The 21838-nt window shown below is 37.4% G+C and overlaps 1 protein-coding gene across 2 annotated transcripts in view; it reads left to right on the plus strand.

The window, feature by feature from the left end:
* LOC136876372 (sodium-independent sulfate anion transporter) overlaps window positions 1-21838 on the plus strand; it is a 116546-nt gene that overhangs the window by 52922 nt on the left and 41786 nt on the right. For both annotated transcript variants that reach the window (XM_068228412.1, XM_067150264.2), the window contains exons 4-6: window positions 8583-8803; window positions 15493-15670; window positions 20315-20479. In XM_068228412.1, coding sequence (XP_068084513.1) covers window positions 8583-8803; window positions 15493-15670; window positions 20315-20479 — 564 coding nt within the window. The remainder of the gene's footprint in view (window positions 1-8582; window positions 8804-15492; window positions 15671-20314; window positions 20480-21838) is intronic.

Raw genomic sequence — 21838 nt, forward strand, 5'->3', positions numbered from 1 at the left:
GTAGGCCCTAGGCTCTGAGGAATGAAAATTTTAGAAGTACGGTTGCAAAGACCTTTGACACAGGAGACCATTTTTTTATTTCAAAGGATTCCCAACCCTGTTCCATCCTAGAGAATTTGTAAACCAAACTGATACATTGATCATCTTTTTTCTGAAATTCGGACAAGTCAGTGAAACTGAGAGGGTAATTTTGAAGAATGCAAACAGGAAGGTGATTATCAGGACTACATCCGATATCACAATCAGCTGTTTCAACACTTTCAAACATGCACGACAAACAATTGGCAGCAATGTTGTCTTTTCCCCTTACACTCATTTCAAATCCCTTTTTGTCCATCTTCCTGAGGCAGTCCATTATTGGTCTCCCTATCAGACTTCTCCAAAGGAAGTGACCTAGAGACAAAGTGTCTCAAAAACAGATAGCCAAGAGCACCATTTGTCAAGGAGAAGTATGTTACAAGTCACATTCGGAAACATACCAACAATGACGTCAATGGCATAGCCACGAAGATATGTTTATGAATGGTGCAGCACCAAGGCAGCTTGGTGTGGCACAAATCTGAAAATCTTTTCTCCATTCAGGTACCTGCTTCTATGAATCGCTGTTCTAAATTAGTGTTAGAATCACTAACTCTTGTATTAATAGTGTTATATGCGACTGCAAATTTTCTTTCTAAAGCAGACTGAGCTTCAGCGAATCTAGCTTCAAGTGTGTTAACTGTCAATTCCTCCATCCTAGTATTGGTTGCAGCTATTTGTGTGTTTAATTGAGCATTTGATCGATCAGTCTTATGATTAATTTGAGTATTGGACTCTGTTTTTTGCGTGTTCTATTGTACCACTTGCATATTTGTCCTATCTAAGCATTTTGATCATTTATGCTAAGCCTAAGAGCTTCAATTGCTGCTACAAGGTTATCCAGGTTAATAAGGTTGAAGTAACAGTATGCCATGAAATATTTAAAATCTTACTATGATCACTTAATGGTCTTATTATATTGAGTGAAATGATATATTGTCTTGTAACATCTGACAATAAAGTACTGGCATAGTTCTATCAGTTTTGAATTAAGTAGTTGGACGTAAAATTTTACTAAGTTTGGTGCTGCTTCGATCATATCGATCTAATACCGACTGCTGCGGCTGCAATCGAGTCCTCACCACATTGGCCGCCATTTAATAGCTCACTCTCTCTGTACTGAGAAATAATCAGGGATCTGGGCATGAGAATCTTCACTTAGGGGTAGGCGGCTCGTATGGAGCAGATACAGAGAGGCTTATGCAGAGCAAAATAATAATTCGGCTCAAAACTCAATTTATTCATCACCGTGAATTTATGGGGAATGTTTCGTATTATTCCTCGTCCATTTGACGAAATATTTGTTTTGTTGGCAAATTATTTAAACATTAAAGAAAGTTATTTTTAGAAATTTTTGTGATTTAAAAATAAATAAAGTTCATCTTGATGTTTGCCTGATTTAATAATGTGATATCCACAAAAGATTGTCTTTATCTTGATGTTTTGAAAATAACTTTTTTAAGTTACCATAAATTAATTGAAATGAGTGTCTTTCGCTTGTAGATCAAATTCAGAATATCAGATTTGTTTTCCCTACATGTCACTTGTTTCCTACAGTCTTTTTAAATAATAATAAAAATTCTTTCACTTTAAAATAAATACTCTTTCACTTCCAAAGTTTGTGAAGTTCTTCCTGAAAGATTTATAAGTATGGAAAATTTAACACTTCAAATTGAATTGAATTGAGTAAAAGTCTAGTTTCCAATGAGCATTGTAATAATTGTTTGTAAAGCTGCTAAACGGTCACCGATTTTACTATTCCACTTGGCAAGAAGGTAAGTTAGTTTCTGTGGAATTTTACACACTTGTTTTAAAAGTGTTTGAAATGCACTTTAATAGCTCTTTCTCTCTCTGTACCGGGAAATGATCAGGGATCTGGGCGTGAGAATCTTCACTTAGGGGTGGACGGCTTTTATGGAGCAGGCACTGGAACTCAGGACTGGAATGTAGACAGCTGCTGGTCAGCGAACGGCAAGTTGTTACCATAGGTAGCCGATGTCGTGAAGTCATCACCATAGCACCACGCTCCATATCCCACGTTGATACCACGACTCCATTCCCTCGTTGACACGTCCCATATCGACTCGAGATTCAGCTCGTGTAGTGGCGGGTAGATATGATAATTACAAGAAATAGCCCTTGTCAGGATTTCACGTGTCGCTGTGTAGAGTAGCGAACACAAAGTTCAGTAGTGTTTAGTAGTGCCCTATTCAAAATAACTCTTATTTGCACTTCATAAAAGCATGCACAGTATTTTATGTGCACTTGTTCACTGTTCTTAACACTGGCAGCAAAATTACAAAAGCTCATTTATCGAATAACTGTTCAGAGGAAAAACACAGTTCTAATATAATTATTGGTGTGACACACGAAAAAAGGTCTACTTACAACAGTAGAAGTGTTCTAAATTCATGAATATTTGTATGTTCAAATAGTTAGTTTTACAAAGAAGAAATCGTCTAATGTGGCACTGTCTTGTTCACATTAATATTTAAATAAGTTTTGACAGTTCCACCATTTCAATACAATGTTTTATGCAATGTGATATGTGTATATATATATTTTTTCGTTTACGGCCATTAGAGACCACGTTAGGTAACAGTTACATGTTTCTGGAAGCCTTCTTCACAGCCCAAAACTTAAGCTTCCTTTCTCTGGCAGCCTGTCTTCTTTCCTCCGTCCACCCACGGTTAAGTTTTGGTTCGTCGTGGAATCCCTGGAATTTGTTGATCACTGACCTAAAACTTTGTTCCGTTTGCGATGTTTTCTTAATTTAGTCTCACCTGTTTGAGATCCTTTCTCACCTCCCTGAACCATTTGTCTGACACTTTAGGTCTGCTGTGTAGTATTGTGAAAATCTTTTTCATTAGTCTCTTCTCATCCATTCTAAATAAATGCCCATACAGCAATGTGAAATACAGTACAAGTTACTTTAAAAAATTTGCTAGTTTCGACCTCGTTCAAGGTCATCAGCCAAAACTCAAATTATACAAAACATCAAATAGACCAAAAACAATGTACAAGTACAATAATGTTAGATAAAACATGTGAGAATTAAAAGTTGAGCAGATTTTTGGTTACCTTGCAAAGTTAAATCTGAAAATGAGAAATGCTCACAATAATATTAAACTTGATAAAAACTTTTAAGCTGTGCACGTAATAATTAAACATTAAAATGAGGCTCAAAGTGACCATTGAAAAACGTTTCTAATGAAATGTTCTTGATGGGGAAGGATCTTGAAGCTTGTGTTACATTTATAATAAAGTTCTAATGACCAAATGACATAGTATGGTAAATGTCATGCAAGATCCAGTTGTGCACATGATGTAAATAAAGTAAATAACAGTACAATGATGTCGTTGAAATTGGTTACATAGAGATTCTTCATGAGTGGGCGAATGTTGCGCTTGAAGGTCAGAAAGGTCAGAATAGTTCGAAGGCCTAGGTGGTAAAGACCGCAGTTCAATACGGAGCGAGTTTGACCTTGCGCAGTGGTGTGATGAGCGTAGCTAGTAGGACATGACTGAGAGTAGGTGTGAATGAGGAGTAAATGGGATGGCGAAGTTCTCGAAATACTCCTAGTAGTTTGTGAAGACTAAATTCGTATTTTGTTCTTCGAAAAATTTCTGAGTCCAAAGATAGCACTTTGAATACAAGTTTTTGATGACAATTATGGCAGAGTTCTTACCGGCAAACCTCACTCGCGGTGGCTATGTTCGAACCTCGGCGTAGTCACTTGCGTACAACATCGTGTTGTTCCTTCAGCTGCGAGTTATGAACTGATTTTTACTTGGCAAATTGCTGTTCTTTTATACCACTGTGCCGAGTCTGACTCAGCTTCCTTGTGTCAGAATTAATCTCCTAGGAGGTGGAAATACTTGTAAATCCCTGTGCCGATTTACTTGACATTTGGATATGTTTGCCTTTAAATGATGTGCTACAAAATGACATATTCCATTATTTGATAGCTTATCCGGATCAAAATATTGTAAAAATACGTTCCATTCCTTTCCATGTAATAACGCGCTGTACACGTCATCGGTACTTCAGAGGAAGGTCAGTTCCTTGCGTGGAGCTCGTGACGTAGTTACTCTCTCTTTCAACACAAGTTCCAGCTGTGGCTTTGTTTACTTCGCAATACTTTGCGCTGAATTAAATTATGTTCCAGACCACTGGCGGTTCCTGGTATAGTATATATAAAATAACATGTCCTGACTGACTGATTCATCATTGCCAAGCCAAAGCTACTGGGCAAAAAGAAATGAAATTTTGGGGATACATGTATATTAAAGTGTAGGTGCTCACTAAGGGAGGATTTATGGATATTCTGTCACTAAGGGGTGAAAAGGGGGTGAATTGTTTAAATGAATATATATCTCAAACTTACAAGGTTTATGGACATAAGAACTGGTATTTGAAATCTCATTTAAAAACAAGGAAACATGTAATTTTTCTTTTCGGAAAATCCAATTAAGATGGGTGAAAAGGAGGTTGTATAACTTTTTTGAGGATACTTATTTCTCAAATCTGAAGATGTTACAGACATGAAAATTGGTATTTGGAATCTCTTTTAGAAATATACATATTTTTTTGTTTTTGGAAAATGCAATTAAAGGGGGTGTACAGGAGTGACAAAATGGGGTGAAGTTTAGAAAATTGTATCTACAGTATACCTCAAACATAACACATTAGACGTAAAAACTGGTTTTTGGAATCTCCTGTAAAAATAAAGAAATATAATTTGTTTTTGGATAATCCACTTAAGGGGAACTAAAAAGGTGAATTTTTAAAATGAGCATATCTACAATATATCTCAAAAACCTAACATGTTACAGAAGTGAAAATTGTTTTTTAATCTATTTTAAAAATAAGGAAACATGTACTGTTTTGTTTGTGGAGAAACCACTTGGGGGGAGGGGGGTAAGGAGGATTGAAAAAGGGGTTGAATTTTTTTATGGGGATACAGATATCTCAAAAACTGAAGATGTTACAGACAGTGAAATTGGTATTTAGAATCTCCTTTAAAAGTATACATAATTTTTTGGAAAATCCACTTAAGGGGCACTGAAAGAATTGAAAATTTAGTTGCTATTTGTTTTATGTCGTACCGACACAGATAAGTCTTATGGTGACGATGGGATAGGAAAGGTCTAGGAGTGAGGAGGAAGCGGCCGTGGCCTTATTTAAGGTACAGCCCATGCATTGGCCTGCTGTGAAAATGGGAAACCATGGAAAACCATTTTCAGGGCTGCCGACAGTGGGGTTCGAACCCACTATCTCCTGGATGCAAGCTCACAGCTGTGCGCCCCTAACCGCATGGCCAACTCGCCTGGTAAAATTTAGTTGAATTATTTGTATGAGTAATATCTCAAAAAATAAAGATGCTGCAGACGTGAAAATTGGTATTTTGAATCTCCTTTAAAAGTAAAGAAGCACATATTCCTATGATTTTGGAAAATCCAATTAAGGGAGATGAAAGAATTGAAAATTTAATTGAATTATTTGCATGAAGATATTCATGTCTAATAAAAACTAAAGTTGTTACTGACGTGAAGATTGGTATTTGGAATCTCCTGTAAAAAATACACACATTTTTGTGGGAAAATTAAGTGTGTGTGTGTGTGTGTGTGTGTGTGTTGAATAGGAGTTGAATTCCTTTTATGACGACACATACATGTCACAAAATGAGGATGTTACAGTCATGGTAATAGATATTTGTAAGCTCCTTTATAAATAAACTAGTGTTTTTCTGTTTTTGGAAAATTCACTTTAAGGGGGAGGGTCAAAGGAAGTGAAAAAAATTGAATTCTTTTTATGCGGATACTTATCTAAAAAAAATTGAAGGTTACAGTATTGAAAACTGGTATCTGGAATCTCCTTTAAAAATAAAGAAACACGCATTTTGGAGGGGGGGGGGGGCAATCAATGGGGGTGTGGTGAAAAAGGTGAATTATTTTTGAGGATACTTATATCCCAGAAACTGAAGATGTTATAGACATGAAAATTTGTATTTGGAATCTTCTTTCAAAGTAAAGAAACACATTCTTTTGTTTTCAATAAATCCACTTATGGGGAGGGTGAATGAATTGAAAATTTAGTTGAATTCTTTGTATGAGGATACATATATCTCAAAAACTAAAAATGTTACAGATGTGAAAATTGGTATTTGGAATCTCCTTTTAAGGAAAGAGAAATATCTTTTGTTTTTGAAAAATCCAGTTAAGGGTGCGAAAGGATTGAAAAATTAGTTCAATTATTTGTATGAGAATACTTATATCTACAAAAGCTAAAGATGTTACAGTAGTGTAATGGAATCTCCTTTAAAAATAAAGAAATCCGTATCTTTTCATTTACGGAAAATCGACTGGGGGGTTGGGGGAGTGTGGAAATAAGTAAAGGAGGAATTGAATTCTGTTTAAGAGGATACTTGTATCTCAAGAACTCAAAATGTTACAGATGTGAATGTTGGTATTTTGAATCTCCTTTAAAAATAAAGAAACACGTATTAATTCTTTTTGGAAAATCCACTTAAGGGGCTGAAAATAAGAAAATAATTGAAAAAGCGGGTGAATTTTTCAAATGAGTACTGGTATATCTACAATACATGTCAAAAATTTATTATGTTTCAGACTTGAAACTTGGTATTTGGAAAGTCCTGTAAAAATACAAAAACACATTTTTTAAAAGGCACTTAACGGGGTTGAAAAGAAGTGAAAAAAGAGTTGAATATTTTTTTATGAGCATGGTTATTTCTCAAAAACTGATGTTACAGATGCGAAAATTTGGTATTTGGAATCTCCTTTAAAATAAAGAAACATGTTTTTTTTTGAAAATCCACTTGGGGGGGGGGGGGTAGGGGAAGGACTGATAAAGGGGTTGAATTATTTTTATGGGGATTCTTATATCTCAAAAACTGAAGATATTACACACGTGGAAATAGGTATTTGGAATCTCCATTAAAAATAAACATGTGGAGGGGGGGGGGGTTCTTTTTCGACTTGAGAGAAAAGACTTTCTCACTTGTACAGTTCTGTGTCATATGGTCATTTTGCCCCAAAAGGCAATACCACAAACTTTGATTACAAAGAGTGTCTGGGGTAAATGGAACTCAATTTTTTGGTCAGTTTTTATACTTAAGGGATTTTCAGATAATGTCTTAGTACAGTACAGAGGATTTTACTTTTATCAAATTACAAAATCCACGCGATTGAAGCCGCGGCTAACTGCTAGTCTAATATATATGATTGGGCAAAAGCAATACATTAACTCATTGTAGGCCTACGTTGTCTCAAACTGTATTTTGAGGTATATTTGGGAAAAGTTTCATTAAATGGTCTGCAACTTTAACGTAAAGTAATGTTTAAGGCTGCAGTATTTCAACAAGTACAGTTGCCCAAGAAACAAAGAAAGAAACAGTGCCTGGTATTGCATAAGTTTCTCACCGATACTTTTCACAGTAACAGTTGGATGTGTAGACATGTTTATAATGGGTATTCACAGGATTTGTATCAACATAGGAGGTGAATTTTAATAATACTTACAATGAAGCCTGATCAAATATTAAATGTGAGGAACACACAAAACCATACACTCATTTAAAAACATTTTTTAAGTGACTGGACATATTTTTTTCATTTAATATATGGCTCAACCTGAAGGAAACACATGGAAAAGGATGATTATCTAATTTCCTTATTTAGAATGTACAGTGTTTCTTCTGATACGTTGATGTATTAAATTTTTAGAAAATATCCTGTCATATCGCACAGCTTGGTAACCCGACTTATGTGAATGTATTGGATTTAATGCAACCTCTTAAATGCTAGGTTGTATTAAGATCATTTTCACTTTTGTCAAAGTTGCCTGTATAATGGCTTTTTTCTACAGAATGGTCATATACCTATACCCTTTAACATGTTATAGACCTTCAATTTTATATTTGTGTTTTGAATATAATTTATCTTGAAAAACTTCTGATTAGAATAGCCTCTCACCTTAAATTTAATTTCATTTTCATTTCATTTATTTACTTTATTTAGAAGGTATGGTGTTTGTGTTTGATATTTTGATTTAGATTTAATTCCAGTTTTTATCTTGATTTAGCAACTTCCAGTTAGAATAATCTTTCATGTTAAAATTTAATTTGATTTAATTATTTTTATGTAGAATGTACATGTTTATTTTTATATATGATTGAACTATACAGATGTATAAGTAGAACTATGTATTGCAGGAGCTTTTAAACAAGGCAAAACATAATGTTTGTAATAGGTATTCACAGGATTTGTATGTACATAGGTGAATTTTTTATAATACTTAAAATGGAGCCTGATTTATCTGCTTGGATAAATAATATTTATTAGTATTTATTGGCTGTAAGAACATTATCTTTTATCTATAAGATTAATAATTAATCAGAATGGTTGAACATTACAGTACTTTCGTTTTCTAGGATGTTCCGTATTTTTCAGAAAAAATAAAATACTTCAAAATCTCTTTGCAGGTGTCCTCATAGATTTCATCTCAATTCCTGTGACGGTGGGCTTCACATCTGCAACATCTGTCATAATTGCATGTTCACAACTGAAGGGTCTACTTGGACTCAAATTCACCTCATCAGGGTTCATTGACAATGTGAAGAAGGTGGTCCATCACCTGCCTGAAACGAGGGTGGGAGACACTGTCTTGGGTGTCGTGTGCATCATCATTCTGCTGCTTCTAAGGGTAGGCTGTACAAACACTACAGCCAATTGGCAAAAACAGTAAGATGTCTCCAAGATGTATTGAGAAAAATAGATATAAAGTAAAATCTTGATGCATCGTTTTTCGAGGGGGAGGGGGAAGATGACAATGGATGCAGGAAAACTATAAATGTGGTTAACATTTAAAAGGGGGGGGGGGAAAGGGGGGCAGTGGGGGGAGGGGAAGGAAAATAATAAAATAAGGGTACTGTATTTGGACAATTTTCATTATGTAACTCTCATAAAAACAACAGCGTGTGGCCTTCAGTGAGGCCTGTTGCAAGTCTTTCAAGTTGACACATTATAGGTGACCTGCAAGTCTGATAATATGGCCCTGCCTGTGATGAATTCTAATCTTGAAGATGGCTGGTATGCACGCGCATGTGGACACACACAAGGAGCCCCCGAACCGTTGGAATTACCCAAGGAAAGTTAAAATCCCCTACTCCTATGGAGAGCCCCTGGACCAATGGCCAGCATGCGCTAACCATTTAGCCATGGAGGCAGACATGTTCATAACGGCATCAAAATATTGCAACCACAGTATATGCAATGAAAATAAAAAGCGTAATCTTTATGCTATTTCATTTCAATTTTCTTTACATCTTGTAATAATTAATACCTAAGGTCTGTTCGCTCATTGTAAATTGATATACGTGGATATTTCAGCGATAACTTGCATTTTCATAAAGATTCCATAGACTCTTCGCAGACCATAGGTTAGAAATCCAACATGGTGCGGCTCGGACGATGTCACAGAGGTTAGAAATTCAACATGGCGCATCTCTGATGGTGTCACAGTGGGCTATGCGAGGTTACCAACTTAGGAACTAGCTACAGGACCATTCTAGTGAAAAGGCTATTGGTCTGGCTTGTAACAAGGCAACAAAGCAGTCAACAGACCTCTAGCATCACACACACTCCACAAGATATGACGCGATGAATCACCCTGTGACTCACTAAAAAGTACTCGGGGCATGTCGTGACTATTTTAAACTGCGCGACTTTTTCATTTTCAACAAAAGTTGCATCCCTAGCTGGCCAATAGCAACACAGAAAATGGTGGCAAATCTGAGTTTTACAGTGGCTCCGTTTTAATTCTTGTATAATAAGAATACTTCTAGAGGTTGGTTAGTGGGTCAAGAAGAAGCGTTGGTGCCAGGAGGCTCGTAGTATGGTTGCGCATGAATAACCTACACCCTGCACACCAGCCTATAAGAATCTTACTCAAGACTAGCAACTCGGGAATTGCTCGTACATTCTTCCGTAACAGGTTGCCGCTTTTCAATGCGTATATTTTTCTTACAAACGATTGATCAATGCAGGAAATATGTGGCTGAGCATAAATATTTTTTTGACGATCAGTGTGATAAAAGTGTAATTTGAGGAATGATAGATACAGGGAAATTTAACGGGGGTTTATATGGAACACTTTTGGGACTGATTAAATTGAATGATGAATATGGAAATACAACAGTTCCGGGAACGATGCATCAAGGTTCTACAGTATACACCCTGTTCTTTCATGACAAATTATTTCACACTGATTTTTTTCTGCTGTGCTTATGCTATTTTATGATTGCCCAAAGATTTAGTAGAAACATCCTTTTCTCTCAGTTATTGGCACAAACAGTGGAGTGATGTCCAAGATTAACCAACTGATTTTGGCTGAGGGCAATGAATTTTTGAAATATTGTTAAATTTTCAGCTCACTTTATCCTCTTTCGACATCATCTTTATTCACACACGTTTCCTTGAGTTTGAGTCTACTATATGACTTTTGGTTGGTTGGTTGGTTGGTTGGTTGGTTGGTTGGTTGGTTGATTAGGTGCCATTAACCCAATGGACCCTCATTTAAATATCCCTGCATGTCACACTGACTCAGATTTAAATCCCAGTGGAGAAGCTGTTTGTGCAGCACAATGGAAAATATATTCTAAAAAAGAGAGCTATACAAGATATTAACCTGAAATTTTGTCATTAGGTGAATGAATACATGTAGTCACCTAAACTGTTCTTGTGTGACAGATTTCAAAGCAATCAGGGAGATGTAGTGGAATTTCACACTTGCCACATTGTCTCACTTCTTTTCTTCTGCTCTGAGCACACAAAACATCACTTCAAGGGATTGTTCTTCTTTTCAGTACTAGGGATATGCATGAGGAAATGAGCCCAGTTTCTAGCTTGTAGCCTAAGAGTTTGCACTAGGTGAAGGTCGTCCCGTGACTTTGTAATCAGGCAGCTTGATGGTAGCAAGTAACTGTGCCACTACGGCCACATGCAAGTCTGTGTATTAGGGTTTTCTGGGCTCCGACTGTGAGAAAGTACAGTACACTACAAAGGAATTGAAAAGACAAATGTTTAGAAGATAGAAAAATATTTTTCTATACCCTTTGACTGTTCGCCTCATGATAGGAAAAAGGGCAGTGATCTGGTCTCGTAAATCTACACCCTTCATCCCATCTGGGTATTCAAGGGCCAGTTTCTTTTTTTTTTTTTTTTTTTTTTTTTACTTCTTCCCATGGCACTTGTCCATGCTTTCTCCTGAGTTTTCCCGTTGATGTAATATTTGCTGTTGTGTGTTTTGATGAAAGGAAATGAACATTTTTGTTATCCTTCCATTTGAGCCACAAAATGTTGTTTGATGACCACATTTGGTATTCACCTCTTTGTAGTACTTTAGATGAAATATCAGGTGGCATGTTTTTTCTGTTGGGCCTGACAGTTCCTACAATATTTGTTTTTCATTAACCCTTTTACAAAGGTCTGGAGACATGTGACAGTTGTCAAGGTTCAGAGTGTGACCTTTGTTGAACAAATGTTCACACATGCTCATAACATTAGTGCTTGCAGGTAAGGAAGGGTCAATCATATCATTTCCTGTACATATATGAAAGGTGTCACAGTAGCCTGTATTTGCATCACAAATTTTATATATCTTTATGCGAAATCTTACTGCGATTACATTGCACATACGGTAGCCTACCACGAAATTTCATAAGGAATTTGTCTAAGGCAGTATTTTCTGACAATTCAAGCAACGAAAATAATGTGTCCGAGAAGTGCAAAATTAGAGGCCTAATTTTCCTCAGTTTGTCACTATCATCACCTGAAACATCATCAGTGACATGGAGGAAACGAGAAATGAGGAGAAATCTCTCCCTGCTCATTGTTTCTGAAAAGAGAGGAGTTTTAACACACCTATCTGTACTCCAGTCTAACTGGATACGAGGTTTCCCAACCTGGGACATCGGGATACACAAAGCAAAGTATGCCTTTATTTCATCCACCATTGTGTTAAACCATTTCTTATCTTTTTGCTTTTTTCGTATTCTCATCTGTAAGTTGCTTCTGAGCATAATTGTCTCTGTACCGGGCGAGTTGGCCGTGCGTGTAGAGGCGCGCAGCTGTGAGCTTGCATCCGGGAGATAGTAGGTTCGAATCCCACTATCGGCAACCCTGAAAATGGTTTTCCGTGGTTTCCCACTTTCACACCAGGCAAATGCTGGGGCTGTACCTTAATTAAGGCCACGGCCGCTTCCTTCCAACTCCTAGGCCTTTCCTATCCCATCGTCGCCATAAGACCTATCTGTGTCGGTGCGACGTAAAGCCCCTAGCAAAAAAAAAAAAGAAAAAAATTGTCTCTGTAGTAGTTACAGAAAATAATGGGTCCTAATAGTCTAAAAAGATGGAGAGCTCTGATGGAGTTGTGGCTGTATATTTCTGAAATAAACTCTGAAATACCACTGTGTGCAGTGAATAGGTGAATGAGAGGATTAATATCTCCATTTATCCACACCGAGTCATCCTGTTTCGCACGTTTAGTTGTGCAAGCGTGGTGCGAAGGTTTTGCTCATATCTCTGTCTTTGAGTCACTAGTCATATATACATTTCCTGACTCATTTACACTATTACTCTCAACACTTCCTCACACAAATTGTCTTCTAGTTCCTGAAGATCTTCACTTCCACGATTGTTGGAATCTCTATCTAAACTGCTACTAATTAACTTCACTAACTCTTCGTGTTTAGAAACACGCATGTTGCTAGTTGCCATATTGACTACTGGCTTGAAAGGAATTTGAAATATTGCCGAGTCACGCTTTACACGTGGTGTGAAGGTCAGACAAGGAGAAACTTCGACATACCCTCGCCTCAACCTTCTAGTATACGAAGATCGTAATGCAAGAGCCTCTGTTTTCAACTTAGTGGACTATAGAAAGATATCTGAGCATTGACAATGTGCGGGCCCAGCTCGTCATCCGAGTTGTAGGCCATGTGCTCGCAAGCGGGCGTGCCTCGTCATCAGAGTTCATTGGGTTACATCATCCTCTCCTGGCAGCTGCATGCGTGGAGTGTTCCAGATCTTCCTGTTTTCCACAAAGCATATCATCCAGTGACATATTCATTGTATATTTCATGAAATCTAGCCATGTCAGTTCTGACTGTCCTCATCTTTGAAACCCTTCCACTTCTCCAAGCAATCAGATCACCTCATGATGTACCCAAAGTATGACAGCTGAAACCTTGTGATAAATCCCTCAAGATACATATCTGAATTGATCTTCTGACCTACTTGTCTATCATCTTGGCTACCCAAGGTATACATAAAAAAATCTCCAGTGTTATAGTTCAAACACATCAGTGTGCAGGGGCACATCTGAAGATCTTATCTATGCCTTTGACACCCTACCAAGCATTAATCTTGACTGAATTTCTGGACTACCAGAGTCATTATAATGGAAGGTTGATCCCAGCTGGGCATACAAAGCCTTTAAAATGGCTGGGCTGAATAGCACTGGCCTTCTGAACCCACCTTCTCAGGTTTGATCCTGGCCCAGTCTGGCACATAAAAGCACTCATTTGGTACAAAATTACAGCACCTTGGCGTCTGCAAAAAGCATAAAAGTAATTTTTGGAGCGTAAAATCAATAACATTATTCCTTTAAAACGTTGACAGGATGATTTCCATAGCAACTCTCTATAGAGTTAGTTATTGGTTTTTTATTTCAATTTTCACATAGCAGCCACTGATATTTCCTGTATTTTCCACTGTATCAGAAAAGGTACAAAACTAAGAAGTTTGTAAAAGATATTCATAATAAATTTATCATGAACTACTTTCATGTAAAACTAACCATAAAGGTAATTCATAGTTTCATGTTTCAGGCCCCTTCTAAAGCACCCCTCTTGCTGAATTTTTATGAACAACTTATAGCAAAGATTTCAGTCACCCTTGTCCTAAACTTAAATACAATGTTTGCTGAAAATCCACCTATCCATTTTCTCTGCGATGCTGTAACGGACAAAAATTAAACTGAACCCTACGTAGGTCTTTTTGGTATAAAATCAAATTTGCAGGTTAATATTGAAAAAGTATAGACAGAAAGATGATTAAATATACTACTCATTAATTTTCCTTGTGTTGTCCTCCAAATCATTTGCAATTTCAGAGTGTGGTGGTGTCTTCATACTTTTTATGCTTTTCCTACCCTTCTGAGGTCGCAGAATAGAACTGCGTCGCACATATGGATTTGTCCTGTTTTACGCCCGGATGCCCTTCCCGATGCCAACCCTATGAGGAGGGATGAGGTGCCTGGATATTGCAAGTTATTTATATTCAGAGCACCTGTCTTAGCATGATTTTTTGTTGCCTCAAGCTTATTAATGATATCCTGTGTTCACCAGCTTTCTCTACTGTAGAACAGATAGAAACTGAAATCTCATCAACACAAGAATGATTCAGTTAGCAAATTTATGCTGATATGGTTTGTTAGCTATCAAGCCCAGTATAATGTTCTTGATAAAGCTTTCAGTAGTAAAAGAGGTGCTCCTTAGCTTTTCTTGGCTTTCCACGGTAGACATAATTTAGTCACCCCATTCACTTAACATTTTCCCCTTCCAATTTTGGTCTTCTGCTTAACTCCTTCAACTTACTTTCCCATTCTCCCTCTCTCTCTTGAGTTTTGTTATCCATGAGCCACACATTTAATGAATATTTCTTTTCCATTCCTTTTAATATGAGTATGGGTATTATTTTGATAGATAGTGAGTGCAAAGCTAACAAGTTATTTTTAGTTTTCTCCAAAGTTTACATTATTCTCTTCCCAAAATATTGAGTTGTTGCTCTGCATTTATTCATCAATTTTCCATTCAGCAGATACCCTATTATTTGTTAAATCCTTGAAATAGGTACTTCTGATTTATTCTTGTTTAAATTAGATTACAATTTTGCCATATCTAGTTTACATTTCATGCTGCAAGTTTTGTTGTCTGAACAATTCATGTACAATTATACAGAGCTCTTTTTTTAAATAACAGCAAAGTTGTAGATATTCCCTACGCAATTTGACTTCAAAAAATATTAGTTGTAAAGGTACACACACTTCATGATTTAGAGATATTTTTTGGAGAAGATTGCACAAATATTGATTCATGCAGATTTGCTTTTATTGACCTCATTCATGTTTGGTCAAGTTGCTATTTACATCTATTTTCCATTATGCCATAATGCCTTCATACTGAATCATGTGATGTGTAAGTTTTTTTTTATAATTTAAAAGTTATATTTGTAAGAAATAAATATGGTCACTCTTTAGGAGAGAGGTTGTAGCATTGTTTTGCTTACTGTATGTCCATTTCCTTGCAGTGAATAAAATTATTGGTGTTCCAGAAAATGAAAGATATCAAGCTGGGACCCAAAGATGGTAAGCCCAGCAACAGACAGAGGTGGGCTATGAAACTGATTTGGCTGGTCTCAACCGCTCGTAATGCCCTCATAGTCATAATATGTTCAGCAATTGCGTGCTACTTGGAGTCCTCGGGGAAAGAAGTTCCTTTCTTGTTGACAGGTATCACGCTTATATATTAAATACTAATTACTGTTCTTTAGCCTGTAATATTATTTTATAGATGCAGAAACTCTCAAACTCTTTGTTCAAGATGATGGTAGAGGCCTAAACCTGCTAACTGCACTATTCCACATAGTATATAAGGCTCGGAGAATTCAATCTGACTGGTTAAGATCAACTTTTGTTACCATACCTAAAAAAAAACTAGTGCATCACATTGTGATGATTATCGGTTGATCAGCCTGATGTCCCGTGTCTTAAAGGTATTCCTAAGTATCATCCTCATGTGAATTCTGAACACCAAATTGGTCTTACTCAGTCTGGTTTTAGAAATGGACTGGGAGCTTGCAAGGCTCTTTTCTCTTTGACTGTTTTGACTCGGAGAGGCCTTTAAAAATACTGGTGTTGATGCTGGTGATCTATGTATCATCTCTTGGCTCTACTGGAATCAAACAGCAGAGATCAACATAGAGGGAGCCACAACTGAGGATGTAACTACACGAAGAGGCGTGCAACAGGGTTGGGTCCTGTCCCCTCTTCTTTTAAATATCTACTCATTAATAATTAACTACTAGTTAATAACATCTGCTTTGCTGCCGTATTTACTCGTGTATTAGACCCCTTTCTTCTCCACTTTTACAGCCAAAAACAGTAAGGCGGGGGGGGGTGTCCAATGTGCAATAACCTCAAATTTTGTGCAGTGAATACACGACTTCTAGCCTATAAAGAGCTATAAATTGTACTTGTAAACATTGTACACTGTTCTTTAACAAACCTATGAATGTATTTGAGTTATACTGGCTATTTTTGTTGGAAGGCAGTATTTCTAAATGTAAGAAGTCAATAAATGGTGAACACAACTTTCAGGCCTACATCTAAAGTAAATATAATCTGTTTTAGTTACTCATATCACGTCATTCGTTTCATCTCATTAATTCCTCTGATGAGGTCGACGTCAGGAAGGGCATATGATCATAAAAACTTGCTACGAAGATTCGTCTCACTTCATACTTGACACTGTGTCCAAACTGTGTGAATCCCAAATGGTTTCTGGAGATGGTCTCTGATATTCCCAGCTGGTGTATGTGTAGGAGAAGCCACTCCTTCAGAATAAAGCCGTGTTGTTAAAAGCGTGCCAAACCACTAGCTGATAATTAGCGTATGTTATGAGTAGAGCCCTGCACGGATGCGGATGTCCGCGAAGTTAATGTCTTGGCAGATACAAACTGTATGGCAGTGCAGAAAATGTTGTTGTTAGTTTCTAAATAATGACGTTTATTGATTTTTCACTCAGGTATACTCTTATTTTTCCTGGTGATGAGGCGATTGGGGGAATGGTGATGTATAAAGAGCCTTGAGGCCATAAAACTGTAAATCTGACCTAAGCGTAACTGGCTCCTACCCGCAATTAATGGAAGGAAGGAACAAAAGTCAATACGTCAGTAGTTGTCACAAGAGAAAATCCCTCGTAAAACTCTGACTGTAGGGGTTCTGGTGCTAGGTGTCAGGCCATTGTATTATGTTAACAGATCTATCCGTTTCAATACCTTGGGTATAATACACTGTTCAGTAAACCTTGTTATGACATTTCTGCTGGGGACAACAAAAACTAAAGTGTTAACGAGAAAACGCACTAATGAATATACGAATAAAAACTATCCAACTGGGATATTGAAACATTAGATACGATTTTTTCTGGCACGAGGGTATTTTACCCTGTGTACTCTATCTGCGGGTACAGTGGAAACTAACGTTTCTAGAAATAAGAGAAAAGTATTAAAAGGTGTGAAAAATGCCAGAGAACAAGTATGAAAACCTTTTCTGCTTGGGCTTATAAAATAACAAGTGCACTGAAAGATGTGAAAAACACCGGGCAGGCATCAATTTTTGGTAATGAGACACTCTCGTAGTGCATTGGCACTGCCAGTGGCTCCAAGTAACCTACACAGTGGCCCCCATGGTATGCAGTAGCCATTCGTCTTGGTGGTTGTGCTGTTTACCAACTGACGAGCCCAACTTAGCACACTGGGGTGAAACGCTGGCAACCAGGAATGAGTTAGCTGGTAAATTTGTAGTGTCCAATAGAGAACCATTTATATTGGTATTGTGGATTTGCTCATTCGGGATGGATATTTCGGGTTCCCTGTGGAAGTCAACATCTATATCAGCAGATGACTTTGGTAAAGTAAAAGCGTCCGAGATGCTACAGCACGGGACGACTGTTTCCTGGCGAAGTCGTGAAGTACCCGATGATATTCATCACTCTATAATACCGGACGTTCGTTATGCAATGCGGTGTTATTCATATGCTGCAACTACAGACATGTGGATGGATGATTACAAAAAGTCAGTTTATTTCCCTACAGTTCACTACATTAATGAGTGAGCAACGAAAAACAGAGTTCTTACCTGCCTCTTCCCCAATACTCCAAAGTCTGGTGAAAACATAGTGTCAGCTGGGCTGAGTGGCTCAGATAGTTGAGGCACTGACTTTCTAAACCCATCTTGGCAGGTTTGATCCTGGCTCAGTCCGGTGGTATTTCAAGGTGCTCAAATACGTCAGCCCCGTGTCGGTAGATTTACTGGTACGTAAAAGGACTCCGGATTTGATTTTTGATTCCTCTATATGGATTAGGCTAATAGCCTGTTCTGACCTCAGATTTCATTCCATCTCTTCTTCCCATAGGATGGAATTCTAGGGGAAGTTTTGAGATTCTGTTATTCATCCTCAGAATCCTGTGGGACTAATTCCGGCACCTCGGCGTCGCCAAAAACTGTAAAAGTAGTTCATGGGATGTAAAGCCTCAGTGTGCTGCGTTGGGAATTCAGCTGCCAGATTTATATACATTTATATGCAAATGGTTACATTTGTAACAGATCAAGGTGTGAATTCTAGGAAGGCCTTATAATGGTTCATGAAAGTTTTGCACGAAGACCTAGTTTAGGGCATTGTTTAAGTACAGTTTTGTGGCACACATTCCAAGATGATTTTCTTAATTCTCAGGTGTAGGACATAGAATACATAATTAAGAAAACTCAGAAAACTGACCTATTTCAAAGCTGTGACAGGTTTAGATTGTCATGTCAAGCATACTCTGTATGAAGGTGTAGAAACAAGATAGAATAATAAGCTGATCATGCTAAATATCTGTACATAACCTGTACGGTAAAACGATTGAGATTCTATTGGCTGCAACTGCAGGTAAAAGAGAGAAAGTAGAAAAAGAAATAAACTGGAAGCAATCAGTAAAGAACTCGTGAGTGACTTGATCTACTTCGTAGAACCTTTCAAAGAAGCCACAGATGATTTAGGAGACAGCAGTCCAACAATACAAAACTTGCTCCTTTGGTTCCATCATCTAGTACCGGGAAACATACCTTGACGAGGAGTTAGAACGCTTTCCTGGGATGACGGCTGTGGTCAGTCTTGATTATTACAACTACATTACTTACAAAACAATACCAAATGTCTCTTTCGTTTAAATCAGAAGGGAAGGGTGCAAACAGTTGGTGAACGCAGCACGCCAGTAATCGGCCGCTCAGTCAGCCTGGCCGGTACGCCAGCCCTAAGCAAGCCCAGCCTACAAAGGAAACCAAGCCCTGTTAGCCAAGCTGCCGTCATGTGGCCCTTGTGATGTAAAAATCCCAGCCTTGCTCTGTAGTGTTGTCTAACGAAGCATCCCTAGCTTAGCTGGCAGACGCACTTACAAGCCCAGTCAAGCCTGAGACCTCTTATAGCTCATCTCTATTGCCAAGTTACGGACTATTTTGTAATGTTATCCACCATTTCATGTCATCTTCATCTTGTCATTTCCATGCAGAGTTCCAAGTAGGGCATTTACAGTTTCTACAGTTTGGTCTGTATGTCGAGTCAGAGCTCTCCGAAGGGCTCTTAGGCACTCGACCATCCCATGTGTAATGCAGTGCTAAAAAATATTTTTTGCATATTGCAATTTCACGTAAAATTCACAGTACCTCAAACGTGTATGGTATGCACTATAGGCCAAAATTTAAGACATGTAGCAATACTGAAACCAGATCAGGTTCAATATTACCAAGCAAGTGGCTGTGCAGTTTGGATCACATAGCTGTCAGTGTGCATTCAGAAGATATTGGCCTTAAACCTTGCTTTCGGCAGCCCTAAAGACTATTTTCTGCAGTTTCCCATTTTCACACCAGATAATGGGACTACCTTAATTAGGCTAATGCCAGTTCCTTTCCACTCCTAACCCTTTCCTGTCCCATCGTCGCCATAAGACCTATCTGTGTCGGTGCGACGTAAAGCAAGTAGCTTTCCACTCCTAGCCCTTTCCTAGCTCATCGCCATGAGACCTGTCTGTGTCGGTGTGACGTAAAGCAAATTGTAATAAAAATTTAGAGCATGAAATTTGTATTTCTAGCCTTAGTGTTATTTTTGAAAGTACACATTTTGTAATGATGTTCTACTTCAATTTAGCCTTCCAGTTAAGGAGGCTTATTAAGCAATACTTGCATGCTATCATTGATGTATAGCCTACTTTTATAACTCCCATTGTTGTTATCCAACATTTAGTATGTGCCCTGCACACAAATATAGATCCTCTTTGCCCCAAGTGGATTGTTTAATCAATATTTCCCTTGTTTATATGGTTATTTCCTTTACAGGGCACGTACGTTCTGGTCTTCCACCCTTTGGTCTCCCTCCATTCAGCACAACAGTTGGAAATCAAACGTACAATTTTGTTCAGATGTGTTCTGAACTAGGATCATCAATCGTTCTTGTCCCTATCATTGCTGTTCTTGGAAATGTTGCAATCGCCAAAGCTTTTGGTGAGTTTGGAAATGTTTTTGGTATGGTAGAGTAGAAGTTATCTTGTAAGAACGCCTTTTCAGGGCATCAAACTTCTTGAATAAGGGAATGATAGTTACATCTTATTGCGTACAGTATTTGGTAAATTGTAAAAGTGATTTCATTGTTATTTGTCATCTTCCTTGGATGTCTCTTAGGGGATCTCACATTAAATTTATACTTACAAAACACACTTAACACAGGACAACATTGCTGAAATGTTGTGGTATTGAGATGAACATTGCAAAGTTTAATTGCCATTTAACTTCTGGAGATAACATCATTTGAATATTATTGTGCACACATTGGTAGGGAAATAAAATCTATCTACACTTAAGTATTTATTTTTAACTGCACTTCTATTGGTCCAGTTAACCTGTTATTCCTATTAATTTGAGTGCAGTTTAGAATTGTTTTGTACTTATTTTATTAGTTAGTATCTTGCTTGCTTTATTGTTGCATAATCCTTTTAATATTTCAGCATTTATCAGCAGTTTTCATTTGTCTTACCCTGAAGTAAATAATAATAATAATAATAATAATAATAATAATAATAATCTGTCTATATGTATTTATCTTAAACCAAATATCTATAATTTCATTTAACCTGTTATTCTTACTTCATTTTCATTCTACGGTCTTCCCCACCTTTAAAAACTTCATTAAAAAATATTTGTCTACTAATATCATCCCCCAACTCGGATACAAAACAAATTAAACCTAACCTGTGTAACCTACAATATGTAGTCTACCAAACACGAATAGAACTACTCGCATGACCTTGGTGGCCATTTGTTTGTACCACACCTTCCCATTCACTCATTAAAGCTCCTGTTGAGACGTTCCTTTATCGGTAAACTGTAATGTGTGATTTCATTGTTACTTGTTCTGAATTATCATTTTAATTATTTCTACAACTTTATGTAAATGATCATTTTGCTTTTATAGCTTAGTACCGAATGAGTAGCTGCACAGTGTGTGCCACATGGCTGTCAGGTTGCTTTCAGCAATTTAGTCAGCTGGTAGCTTGGGTAAAACCGTCTTGTAACATTTCCTGGTACGAATGACTGGTTACAGTGCCATTGATAAAGTATGGATCAACTATCCTACCACTCCATATACCAGATCTTAAGAACAGATTTCTTGCTGCTCTGAATAACTCCTTCAGCAATAGCTGCTACATTTTTGTCACTACTATTGTTGGTCTTTAACCAACATCGTAAGGCACACACATTTTTCCCTTGTTAGTTTACAGTTCATGGCTAATGCTCAACACAACAATACAGTCAGCTGGTGACAATTGGTCAGCATACTGCACCAACCAATATTATTATTACTGT

Source organism: Anabrus simplex, chromosome 6, assembly GCF_040414725.1.
Source record: "Anabrus simplex isolate iqAnaSimp1 chromosome 6, ASM4041472v1, whole genome shotgun sequence".
Classification (NCBI taxonomy): domain Eukaryota; kingdom Metazoa; phylum Arthropoda; class Insecta; order Orthoptera; family Tettigoniidae; genus Anabrus; species Anabrus simplex.